At 39.0% G+C, this 12,764-nt stretch overlaps 3 protein-coding genes across 6 annotated transcripts; 2 read left to right on the forward strand and 1 right to left on the reverse strand.

Annotated features, from left to right (window-relative positions):
- Window positions 1-87: 87 nt before the first annotated feature.
- On the forward strand, window positions 88-4,725 carry LOC135935550 (valine--tRNA ligase-like). The gene is made up of 16 exons (XM_065477973.1): window positions 88-619; window positions 680-893; window positions 946-1,192; window positions 1,247-1,658; window positions 1,713-1,837; window positions 1,889-2,037; window positions 2,088-2,204; window positions 2,257-2,401; window positions 2,484-2,687; window positions 3,116-3,223; window positions 3,284-3,434; window positions 3,486-3,733; window positions 3,788-4,012; window positions 4,063-4,177; window positions 4,234-4,535; window positions 4,596-4,725. Exons 1-16 carry the CDS (start codon window positions 535-537, stop codon window positions 4,659-4,661), a joined length of 2,913 nt encoding a protein of 970 aa, XP_065334045.1. The 5' UTR covers window positions 88-534; the 3' UTR covers window positions 4,662-4,725.
- On the reverse strand, window positions 4,699-8,012 carry REPTOR-BP (REPTOR-binding partner). 2 transcript variants are annotated; one of them, XM_065477992.1, is made up of 4 exons: window positions 7,840-8,012; window positions 5,371-5,461; window positions 5,129-5,250; window positions 4,699-5,067 (listed from the first exon to the last, which is right to left on the reverse strand). In XM_065477992.1, the coding sequence occupies exons 1-4, from the start codon at window positions 7,885-7,887 to the stop codon at window positions 4,945-4,947; spliced, it is 384 nt and encodes a 127-aa protein (XP_065334064.1). In that variant the 5' UTR covers window positions 7,888-8,012; the 3' UTR covers window positions 4,699-4,944. The 2 variants fall into 2 exon arrangements, with proteins under 2 accessions (XP_065334064.1, XP_065334062.1); XM_065477990.1 differs by having other exon boundaries at window positions 5,129-5,268.
- Window positions 8,013-8,167: 155 nt separating this feature from the next.
- Window positions 8,168-11,365, forward strand: LOC135935560 (synaptobrevin-1-like). 3 transcript variants are annotated; one of them, XR_010574229.1, is made up of 8 exons: window positions 8,170-8,312; window positions 8,659-8,737; window positions 9,200-9,308; window positions 9,399-9,477; window positions 10,024-10,103; window positions 10,196-10,247; window positions 10,667-10,740; window positions 10,801-11,365. XR_010574229.1 is itself a non-coding variant. In XM_065477989.1 (7 exons), coding segments are annotated over exons 2-7 (423 nt in total). In that variant the 5' UTR covers window positions 8,168-8,312; window positions 8,659-8,735; the 3' UTR covers window positions 10,902-11,365. The 3 variants fall into 3 exon arrangements, 2 of the variants coding, with proteins under 2 accessions (XP_065334061.1, XP_065334060.1); XM_065477989.1 differs by lacking the exons at window positions 9,399-9,477; window positions 10,667-10,740 and adding an exon at window positions 9,621-9,699 and having other exon boundaries at window positions 8,168-8,312; XM_065477988.1 differs by lacking the exon at window positions 10,667-10,740 and having other exon boundaries at window positions 8,169-8,312.
- The last annotated feature ends 1,399 nt before the right edge of the window (window positions 11,366-12,764 follow it).

Here is a 12,764-nt window from a genome sequence, read left to right on the forward strand (position 1 = left end):
CGCAACAGCAGCAATGCGAACGCCAACACAGAGAGACAGCGAGTGCTTGACTGAAACACGTTGGCAAGATGTGTGCAGAGGTGGCGTGATCCGAAAGCTTTCAAATCAGGCGACGGGGGCGCGGTCGCGTGATAAGAAACTGCAAGCAGGGCAATAAGGGGGCGTAACTTAAATCATGCTGCCGCCGCACGCGTGAACTTTGTTTACATTGTAAAGTTTGCTACGATTTAAAGCGATTAGATTAAATGTCAACGGAAGATAGGAATACTGACAATTTCGTTTGATTGATTTGAGAAAATACATATTGCCCAATCTTCATACATTTGTGTTGAAAATACAGCTTTGAAATTGTTTTCTCATCTCGCCAGCATGATTAGTTTTTCTAAAACTTCGTAATTACATTTCTCCTGTTATCATACAATAAGATTTGTTTGATTGTGAAGAATAGGAAAATAGAGTAAATAATTTATTCATCAGGTCATATATTTTGGAATAAATATAAAATTTAAAATCGACACGAAAACAGAAATTGCGATGTATCGTATCCTAGCAAACAGCCAGATCAAAAGTAAATTTTTGCAAAATAGTACTACTTGCCTCTGGAAGAGAGTCAAAAGTGGTATGTAAAATAAGTGAACTAAAATAAATTGTATTTTAATGTTTGCATCCATTATGCCAGATTCACACTCAACGAAATTGGCAGCGGCATACAACTACAAAGAAGTCGAGGATGGCTGGTACAGGCACTGGGAATCTCAGGGACACTTTTCTGCCCATAAAACACCATCCATGGGCAACTCCTTCAGTGTGCTCCTTCCTCCACCTAATGTCACAGGAATTCTCCATTTGGGACATGCGCTAACCTGCAGTATTCAAGATGCATTGATTAGATGGTGCGATATCAAATCCGGAGGAGCTGAAGTTAAAGTTTAATTTTTTCACCAGGAACCGAATGAATGGGAAACATGTTTTGTGGATCCCTGGACTCGACCACGCTGGAATCGCCACTCAAACGGTGGTCGAGCGCCACTTGGCAGCCAACAAAATGGGCGGCAGAGCTGAATTAGGCAGAGAAAAATTCCTCGATGAAGCTTGGAAGTGGAAGGAGAGCAAAGGGGATTTCATTGTGGAGCAAATTAGAAATCTTGGCTGCTCTCTTGACTGGGACAAGCAGTATTTTACGCTGGATAAAGTATAATTACCTCTAAAAAAATGCATAAAACGATTGAAGAGTTTTTAAATCCAGGAACGAAGCAAAGCAGTTGTTGAGGCTTTCATAATCCTTTTCGAGCGAGGCCTGATATATCGCTCTGAATCTCTAGTCAACTGGTCTTGCCACCTTGAGTCTGCGATTGCGGACATTGAGGTGGATTGGCTGCAATTGGAAGAGCCACAGTGGATCCAGGTTCCTGGCTACTCCAAAAAAATAAAGTTTGGAGAGCTGACTCACGTTGCTCTTCCTGTGGAGAACGAAAATACTGAGTTGGTGATCGCCACCACAAGACTGGAGACAATGCTAGGTGACAGCGCCGTCGCCGTTAATCCTAAGGACGACAGATACTCATCTTTCATAGGAAAATTCGTAAAACACCCTCTCCGGCCAGGCGCGAAAATCCCCATAATCTCTGATGACTTTGTCGATCCTAATTTTGGAACTGGTGAGGACTCTGTGGTGGTGCGGAAAGTGTTTTTTCATACTGCATCGGTTCTAGGTGTTGTCAAAATTACTCCTGCACATGATGGCACTGACTTTGAGGTTGGCAAAAGGCATGGATTGGAATTTTTGACTGTTTTCTCCAATGACGGAAACATTTTGCCTCTGGGAGGGAGCTTTGACGTGAGTTTGACATAAGTCATAATAAGTCCAAAAACTAACCATTTCCTATAGGGACTGAAAAGGTTTGACGCGAGGAGCGAGGTCCGCAAATATTTGAATTCGTTGGGTTTGATTCGGGGAACATCAGCTGTGCCCAATTCAAAAATTCCTATCTGCAGCAGGTCAAGTGACGTGGTTGAAATTATGCTCAAACCTCAGTGGTAAGCCTCAATCCTAATAATGTGACCGCTTTTGTTGATAATAAATGCAGGTTCATAAATTGCAAAGAAATGGCTGTTGAAGCAAAGAAAAGTGTTGAAACTGGAGAACTGGTGATTGATCCACCTGCTTTTAACAAGGTTTGGTTTTCGTGGCTGGAAAATATTAGGTAAGGCTGTTTCATTGCGCTATTTTGCACAATTTTCATTCCTCCCCATCAGAGACTGGTGTATTTCCCGTCAACTTTGGTGGGGCCACCGCATCCCTGCATACCTTTGCAAAAGCGCCAGTGGCGAGGTTTGGATTTCTGCGCACAGCAAGGAAGAGGCTGAGCAAAAGGCCTGTGAAATTTTGAAAACTGATCAGGTATTATACTTTTTTGATAAACAAATTATTTAGCAATACTTCGCTCGATCAACATGCTGATTTTAATTTAATTTCGTCCTAGGTCTCCGTAGATCAAGACCAAGACGTTTTGGACACTTGGTTCTCTTCGGCACTTTTGCCTCTTGCCTCATTGGGCTGGCCCTCCAGCATCACCAAAGAATACTTTCCCCTCAGTCTGATGGAGACTGGGCACGACATTTTGTTCTTTTGGGTTGCAAGAATGGTCATGCTAGGAAAAGAGTTGACAGGAGAGCTGCCCTTTAAAGTAAGAAATATAAAACAAATTAAAGAAATAACTGGACTTTTCCTCGTTATTTTTTTTTTTTAAATAAACGTCAAATTTCACATCAACCCTGTTTTGGTCACTCTTGTAACACTAATCATGAGACGCAAATTACATAAGTGAAATTATGGCTACTCAAAAGTAAATGTCTGCTTTTAACATAAAAAGCCATTTGAATTGAATATTTTTTAAGTTAAACCAACACTTGCTTTTGTGTAGTAATAATTTCTTTATTTTTTTTGTCTCGATTACAGCTACAGGAGTAGCGAGTAGCTGAATTCTGGTTAAGATGAAATAATTTCGAATTCAATAAAAACGAGGACAAGTCTTGTTATTTCTGCTTCTTGAGTGGATAATTCTTTTGAAAATAAAACTAACTGACCCAAGCTATGCAATTCATAATTTTTCAGAAAATTCTTTTGCATGGAATCATTTGTGACTCTCACGGTAGAAAAATGTCCAAAAGTTTGGGCAATGTGATTAATCCGGAAGACATCATACACGGCATTTCTCTGGAGGTTTGTTTTACTAATTGCGTTGAAATCAGTTTGCGTCAATAATCAATGCTTATATTAAAGGATTTAACTTTGCGAGTGAAAGAGGGACTAGTGGGAAGCGAGCAGGAGCGGAAAAAAGGGATCAGTGCACAGAAAAAGGCCTTCCCAAACGGAATACCTGCTTGCGGCACGGACGCTCTGAGATACACTCTCTGCTCTCACAATGCCAAAGGTAGTAGCCATTATATATGAGCTTCTTCAATTGATTCATATTCCTTTACAGCACACTATATCAACTTTGACGTTCAAGAGTGTATCACAAACAAGCACTTTTGTAACAAAATCTGGCAGGCAACTAAATACGTTTTGAGCAACACCTCAACTAAAAACGCCATCAGTGCTTTTGAACTGGCTGAAATGCAACTTTCGCTGATGGATCGGTGGATTCTAAGCAGACTATCGCACACAGTAGACTTGATGAATGCTGCATTTGAGAGGGAAAATCTTCACGAAGCGTGCGCCGCCGTGAAGGTTTGAACGTGAGGCTCGGCGAACGTGCCCTTTAATTCTTTGGAGTTGTTCCAGGACTTTGTTTATTCAAACTTCTGTGATATTTATATTGAGGCCAGCAAAATGTTGCTCAAAGACCAAAATACCCACGCATCTTGCCAACAAGTTCTCTTACATTGTGTGCACACATACCTTACTTTGTTGGCTCCTTTCATGCCTTTCTTGAGCGAGAAACTATACCAGCACGCGGCAGATGACAAAAATTCTGTCCACGCAAATTGCTACCCTAGTTCAGCAGAGGTAATAAATTGTTGTTACTATGGTTCCTCACTAACTCAAACTTTTTGCAGTGGGCTTGCTTTAAAAATTCTGACGCAGAGTTCAAGGCAAACCTGCTGATTGACACCGCGAGAGCCATTCGAGAATTGAAAAGCATGGCGAAACTGTCAAAGCAACAGACAAATGGTAAAATTTCTGCCGAACAACTTTAGCATTCATTCCTATCAATTTAATTATTACAGTTTTCATTGAAACTGCACACCCGTCTCTGTACAGCGACAATAATAGTGTGCTCAAAATGCTGGGCCAGTGCGCAGAGTTGTCCGTGTGCAGCAAAATCGAGCCCGGCACTAAGACAATCAAAGCACCTTTGAGTTCAGGCACAACAGTCCACGTGGCTGGAGAGGTGTTATTAGACTTTGATGCCATCAACAGGAAGGTAAAAAAGCTACGAAAGGAGGAGGAGAATCTGGTTAGGACCCTCTCAACGTCGGGATTCCTCAAAAAAGCGCCAAAAGACGTGCAGGAATCAAAAAGGAGAAAAGTGAGTGTTACAATATCAGGATCATAACTGATAAGTTTACATATTTCCCTGGTTTTTTAGTTGCAGGAAATAAGACTGGATATTGAAAAATACTGTCAACAACAAATGGATGTGCAGACCGCATAGTCAAAATGAAATTTGTAGCCAATGAGACTTCTATTGGAACATTAAATATAAAAATCATACTTTATTGAAGATTCTTTAATATTATAATTTTTACAAAATATTATTTAATAGATAAACCAACCTCTTAAACAAAATCAAAAGCACAATTTTTCTCCAACCTTTTCCCTTTTACAAAAAAAATATGCCCCAGGGAGAAAATTATAAAATATATTTTGCTCTGTCAGAGAAGCAAGAAAACTCAAAGAAAATATCACATGCAGATTCAAAAACTTGACCCGAAGGTTCAAACCGAGGGTTTGCTATCAAACGCGTCGTTTCCAGCCTGGGTCATGCCCATTTCGGCCAGCAAATCGTCCATCCCCTGCGGGATGTTGTTTTGCGCCAGCTCCTTGCTCATCTGGCTGTACTGTGAGGGGCAGAGAAGAGCAGTGTTAGTTTTTCCAGTATCCCACCAAAACCAGCATTACCTTTTCCAGTTCCTCCCTGAGTGCGAAGACCGCCTTTTCCCTGTCGGCGACCAATTCTTCTAGGTACTGATAGCGCAGCTTCTTGCGAGCACGGCACTCGCGGGCGCTCTGTCTGCTCCTCTCTAAAACCATTTGTTGGGCTTCTCATGAATTAGTGCCGACATAGTGACTTTGCACGAGGTGTTGGTCGGTCGAGGGTGACCGGTTTTTTACAGATAATAAATCGCATTCGAGCTACTCACCCAGTTTGGCTCTCATGTCACTTTTTTCCGCCTTCCTCCCCGGCTTCCTGCCGCGCTTGCCGCTCTCTTTACGTTCGCCGCGAGAACCGTCCTGCAACAAGGAACAAATTGAATCAAATTAATTGGTCAGAAATTAAAATTTTAACAAAAATATTAAAAAAATATAATACTTTAAAAAGAGAAACATAAAATTTCTTGGAAACTCGGGTTAGTGAAAGAGTGTTCAAAATTTAAATAAAAAGAAAAATAGCTGTAAATGGAAAAAACTGTATGAATAATAATAAATCTATGTTTGTAATTCACAATTAAAGTGTTGTAGAAGCGAAATAATGTTATGAGCAGTATCGCTGAAATGTCACAAAAGTGCCGGCACGTTGAAACGCATTAAGTCAGTCGGTGTACGTGCCGATCGCGAATGTCGAAACCCGGCTCTATTTGAAAATGACAAAAAAAGTTACAAGTATGACAGAGCAAAGAAAATACGAGACGAGACATTTCTGAACTCGTTTCGGACACTCACTGCTCCGATCGGTAAATTTCAATGTTAATTTGCCGGAGTGATCGGAGCGAATACGCAACCCACTTAGCAACAGATCCACGGCCTAGCACCGACCCACCGACCAACGTACTGCGCAGTAAATTTGCCTCGGCGCGTTCGGTTGGCACCTCTGCGCCTAGCAGGCCTTTTCGTATTGAGCCCTTCGACGGAGCCGCGGCCAAGGGCAAGGGTGCCGGCCCCTGACATTGATATCAAATACGCAACCTTACAAAATTTTCGACAACCGCTTATGGACAATCGATTGCCACCTTCCTAATGTTTCAAAATTAGTTCTGCATTTCTTCTAGATTTTGAACTTTGTTTTACCGCCGCCTTTTGTGCGAAATTTGGACATTTTTGCGCAGTTAAGTAAGGTAATCTATGTGTACGTGTGGATCATGTGAGTGATTGAAATCAATGTTCAAAGAGTCAATTCGTATATGTCGAGATTAATATTTAATTGTTTTATTCATGATCTGTTGAAGTGTCTTTTAAAACCAGAAACTTAAAAAATACTTAATTTTAAATGAAAATGAAAGAAGTCGTTAAGTATCCCATTGATTGTTTCTTTATCAAGAGCCAGGTTGCAGGACGGTTTGCCAGAAATCTATTTAAATACAAATAGATAAATAAAATTAAGTAAAATCAGTACATTTGCTTCTTATACTTTGGTTTCACTTTATCTTTTTTTAATAGGATTGATTTATTGTACCTTCAATCATAATTTAAAATTGTTATAGAGCATTCTTAGGAAATACACGATATTCGCTAATTTTCCTATTATTTTAAATCGTAATTTATTTTTTCACAAACTATATTGGCTTTAAAGAAGAAAAGGGATGATTTTTATGGTGCCAGCTGAAAATTGCTTAGCAACAAATAAAAATGAAAATGACAGTAATCTTTAAAAACATTGTTTGATTGGTATTTTTAATGAATTAGCTAACATACCAGTGTAGTAAATTAAAAACCAGTCTTATGAAATTATATATTAAAGAGAAGTACAAATTTATCTTGATTTAAATATTCTGACCCTATGACAACATTTATACGGCCAAAATTAACGCGGATGAGTTTTGTAAAAAAATTACGTTGGTATTAAATTTTTAATTGCAAATCGAAAATATTTTATTTTACCAATACATAATCAATTGTTGGTTGAATTTGTATACAGAATAAATAAACATCTCAAAATGTCATAGCATGCATCCATTTCATAAAACGAGTGGAAAGGCAAATGATGCGTAGTTTACCGTGATTGTTTAGTTTATGGCACTCAAAAAGCTTTTAGTCCACTTTTAAATTATGTATTTACCATAAAAAGAAACAAAGATTCAATAGTTGGCTAGCAAACTTAAGAAAGATTATTCGGGACGATATTTCTAACTTAATTTTAACTGCCAATTAGTACATTTTTTAATTAACTGAGTAAATTATGGTAATTTCTAAAACACTAATCACATTTTCCTATTTCGCTGGTCAACAGCATTTTAACATTCAATATTTTTGTGTCATCGCAGATTTCCCAAGAAAACACGGTTAGCTGTCGATGACCTGCGAGACTAACCAAAAAGAGAGAGCTTGTTGTCCTTCAACGCCAGAGTTACGCAAATAGAAACCTTGCATCCTCGCATTCAAGATCAATAATGCAGAAAGTTTGTGCCATGCTCTTGTGTTTACAAAATCGATAACGCGCCTTTGCGTCCGTCTCAGGGGTAATTTGGCAGCTCTCGCACCACCATCCCCATCGGACACTTCTTCCGGGACCGTCCGCGAGAGGTCATAGCCCCTTTCGAACAGATGAGTGACATCGAGGGTGCGAAAAAGTGACTCATTTAATAGGTGACGCGCAAAACAAATGGCGCCCGTGCATCGGACCTCATGAGTCTGCGAAAAGAAAAGGGATTGCGCGCTTGGAAACACGAGTTTACCTGATCTGTGTTGTCCGCCTGCATCATGTCGAAGCCTGCGAAATCCATTTTGTACTCAAAGTCCCTCGTCGGGGCTGCGAGTCGGGGTCAAAAGAGGATTTTGAGGGCAGCTCACAGGAGGAAAACACTGCACGACTTTTCTTCTCACGCAATCTGTCTCACGTGACCGATCTTGTTTTTGTTTACTACATCCAGCTGGTGTTTGACATTTTCATGGGCAGGGGGCAGGCACGACGGGGTGGGGTACCTTACCTCGCTCAGTTTTAAATCCCTCGCATCAGATGGCGCTTCGCTCGACCCGGAATGAACGGTTCACGAGCGACGAACTGGCAACCCGGATCGCGTCATGTGACCACTTCTAGGCGTTCTGATTGACTGAAAGCAGAAAGCAGAAATAATAGGTTGGGGAAGTAGATTCCGTCCGTGTTGAAGTTGCTCCTGACTTTCAACGAATTGCATTGAAGTCTTATAGGGTAAGATTTTATAACCCTTTTGCAGGATTTTCACTCTAAACCCCTTGAAAATGGGTAGTATAATTCAGGGTTACTGTCCGTTCAAATTAGGAGCATAACGAGCATAGTAACACCCATAATTGGTTTCTCTGGCATCCGCCTGTTGCGCTCTTTTTCAGCTCAAGAGGTTGTGTTTCTTCTTTATGTATTATTTCCCCTATAAAATCTCGTTTCCTTATTCTTATTAGCTCCTCAATTTCAATGGATTTAGGATAATTTTAGCCTACCAGTTAAACATCATAATAGCTTGTTATTTTTGACACTGCTGTCGTTATAATTAAATGTGATGATGATTCACCATTTGCAGTCATCTGTTTGCTGAGCCGTCACACCAAACAATTATTGTCTGTCACCTGAATCTGGATTTCAAAACTTTGAAGCAACATGTGAGTTTTAAAATTTCAACATATAATATTTTAAATTGCTTTGTCAATCATAAACAAATTTATGTATCATTACGTGAAGTATTTCCATGGATAAACAGGTTTTTGACTTCATAATATTTTTAATCTTGCTGTGCATAGTGATAATGCGGAAAGAGGGTCTACAAGACTGATAATATTATTTAGAGTAATGTGTGTCACTTAAGTAGATTACAAAAATGCAAATCAACTGGCCTAGTGAACCTGTTCTCTAGACAGATTTTTTAAATTCTCATTTTTCGCTGTGCAAAAGTGCAACAGTAGTTTGATTTTATCTATACAATCATATTATTATCTTGGTGCAACCACATTGGGCCTCTTTATTTCCTTATCTCCAGCCCTTGTCACAGATTAGCCATTGTGCGGCGCACACATCCATTTTGACGAACAGTTTCAACAGTTTTTGACACCTAAAATACATTCTAGGATGCCCGGTGACGGTACGTTCGATGGGGTGGGCCAGGCCCCCGCAAGAAACCCCCAGCAGGCGGCTGCCAACAAGAGGCTGCAGCAGACGCAGGCCCAGGTCGACGAGGTACGCAATAACAAAAATTATCTCCAACCATTATGCCCGTCATTTTGAAATTGGCGAAATTGGTTAATTCAAACCTTGAAATCACGATAGGTAGTAGGAATTATGCGAGTCAATGTGGAAAAGGTGCTGGAAAGAGATCAGAAATTGACCGAACTGGATGATCGAGCCGGTAAGAAAGTCTCTAGCTTTTTTCAGAGGCAGACGGGAAACTACACATTGACGCCAATTTCCTTGAATTAACCCCCCTATATATTTCCACTTTGCTAACCTCTCGACTTATACAAATTTCAATGTGTTTGTGAATGCATCCAGGTTGTGGATATCATGCGGGATAATGTGCAGAAGGTGCTTGAAAGGGACACCAAGTTGTCTGAGTTAGACAACCGCGCAGGTGAGGCCTTCCAACTCTGCAGCTTTCAATTATTTTCGTGCTTCCCTCCCGCCTCTCTGTCGACAATGTGTAGACTTCCAGTCTGACCTGAATTATTTTTATTTTGGCTGTGGAATGCTATTAATGTGGTACACAAAAGTCCTAATAGGGTTGCCAAGTCTAAAAGCTGGGCAGGAATGGACACCTTCTCAAAATAGCAATCTGAATTCTACACATAAATTATTTTGTGTAATAGCTTGTACTGTTATGCGCACTTTGTTTGCAAAATTTCTGTGTTTCGCTGCTCTTTTTTCTGCATCTGATGTTTTGATTTTACCTTTCCAGATGCACTCCAACAGGGAGCCACCCAATTTGAGCAGCAAGCTGGGAAACTGAAAAGGAAATACTGGTGGAAAAACCTGAAGGTGTGTTCACTATTTAAAACTTAAGCTCTAATAGATTTATGAAGTAAGGTTCAAATGCTTCAGATTTCTCATAAAATGTTTGTCATTTTTAGATGATGATCATCATGGGAGTGATCGCAGCTGTCATTTTGATTATTATCTTAGGTGAGTGAATTATTGTTCTCCAGTAATTACAGTAGTCTGTAATGCACATTTGATTGCTTGAGTGTTTTGAATACTGATGACTTGAGCACTTACATCAATCATAGTAGTCATATTTGGAAGAAAAATTCAAGATTAGTAGTCATAAAATCAACTCCAATTTACTCATTTTCACTACATACTCTTGACGTAATTGTTCATTGGTGTCTTCGTTATATATATATATATATATTTATATGTAATGTTTTCTTCTAAACTAATTTTTCATCTTTCTTCACAGTAAAATAGTGTATTCTTTGTTATGACACCAAGTAAGTGGCTGTAGTGTTTGGAATCATTTACTTTTGTGCGTTTCGAGACACTAAAATCTCATTTTGTGTGTTTCGTGTTATTAATGCTTGCATTTCATTCTTTTTGCACAGTCCTGATTTTCACCAATTAATAGTTGGTTGGTTTGGTTCCTTGCAAGTTTTCTGTCTTTTCTAATTTATTGCAAGTAAGTGGTTGCTCGTTTGCGTTTCCACGACCGACGTCTAAGATCTGGTTGCATTCACAGCATCATTATGGCCCGAAAGTTCCAACTCTCCTGAAATGCTTCCAACACCAATGCCGCAGCCAATGCCGTCGCCGCAGCCTACACAACCTCCTGGAAAGTAAACGTCGCGCCGTATTAAGGGACCCAATTTTTGTCAATTTAATTGGAACACTGCATTTTTCACGTCAATTTCAAAACGCTGTGCCTTAAACCAACCACCGCCTTCCAGACAAGCTACAATTAATACAAATTTTCAACTATTTAATGAAGATATACCGTAACATACAGTTTTAAAAGGATTTGTGAAGTTGAAACAGAGATACAATATTGTACTGTACTTTGTGTTAAATGATTTAGGTATTATTTACTGCTTCTTATTGTAAAGAGTTCTAACTTGGTTATTAAGAGTCGGAATATAGTTTTAATGAGGTGCTTTGTGTAATCTTTCTCTACTTCTGTTCACAATTGGCCTAAACGATTCCTATAGTTTGTTAAAAATTAGTATTTTGCTAAGTTATAACTTGTAATTATGTTATACTTATTATGCAAGAGATAATTGTAATAAAACATTTGCTTTGACATATTATATGAATTAAGTTTTTCCAACTTCGACAACATCAACCTTTTGAGCAGGAAAGTACTGAGAAAATCCAGTTTAAGTTGCTGCAGGGAAATCCATCGGTATGAAAGTGATTCACTGAGGCAAACCAATGGTCTGTCTGCTCCTAAACGATCTGGTTGGAGTGGGTTAAAACTGATTATACCAGACGAGTCTGTCCAGAACGGTTTCATTGTGTGCCAAGCGCGGCGTTGACGTCAAATTTTGAGAGAGCAATTTAATTATAGTGTTGAAATTAGCTAAAATGATGACAATTAGCCGCTTGATTTGGAAAGCCATCGCCAAGCTCTGATTGATTTACAAACTTTATCCGCTGTGCCAAGTCTGAAGCAAACTAATTTGATAGGTTTGCAGAATTTAGATTTGTGTACATTTAGGGAACGCGCTTTTGTGTTGGGCAAACTATGAATGAGAGCGGTGTGCGCGATTAAATGGCCATTTTCGTTATGAAAGCAAGAGCTGCTCATTGGTATTCCGAATATACACGCGCGACAGCAGCGAGAGTAGCACTCTTCGCAGGTATTGAGCAGGATATTGTGTAACTGTTAAAGTGAGCAGCGTGTTTTCGCTACTTTTTATTGACTGCACCAATTATAAGCTGCCCACTATCCTCAGCATCTTGAAAAAGAGGACAAAAATACGCATCTTATCAACTTCCTTTTATTTTCTTATCCAACGCGAGATAAATCGCTAGTTTCTAGATAACTTCAGCTGCATTCCAGCCAAAGCTTTGATTGAAATCACCGTTCCTGGCAGTGAATAAACCTCAATTCTCAAATAATATTTTTTAAAGTTGAACGAAGTTTACTTCAATGCTTGAGATACAGGGAAAACCTTGGAAAATAAATTGTCCTCTCAAACTTAATTCATTTTTGCCTAAATGGAAATTTAGAGTATAGCTATTATCATTCATCCTCAATGAGGCAATTCACTGGATGCGTGGGGGAATTATGTTAACAATACTCCACTCCAAAATTTTCAAAACAAATAAAATTAAACTCAATCCAGAAGAAAGTTGTGGCACATTTTGCTATCTTTACAACAAAGTCCTGTCAATCCATATGCAATATCGGATTTATTCCTCAGAAACATTAATTCATTACATTAAATTGAAAATAGAAGCAAAAGTTGTATAATCTTCAGAGTTATGTTATTTTAGCATTAATTAGTTCTTTTATCCACTATTTAAGGCTGAGATAGTCTATGTTCACAAGTCTCAAGTTCCGACTGAAATACGTTTTAAATTTTCAAATAGATTTAAAAAAATTATATTTGCCCAATTTTCCACAAGTAAAAAATTTAGTTAACAATACAAGGATGAATTCGTTGTTTGTATTATTTATTAAAATATATTTTACGCTCACTA

Source organism: Cloeon dipterum, chromosome 2 (genome assembly GCF_949628265.1).
Source record: "Cloeon dipterum chromosome 2, ieCloDipt1.1, whole genome shotgun sequence".
NCBI classification, from domain to species: Eukaryota; Metazoa; Arthropoda; class Insecta; order Ephemeroptera; family Baetidae; genus Cloeon; species Cloeon dipterum.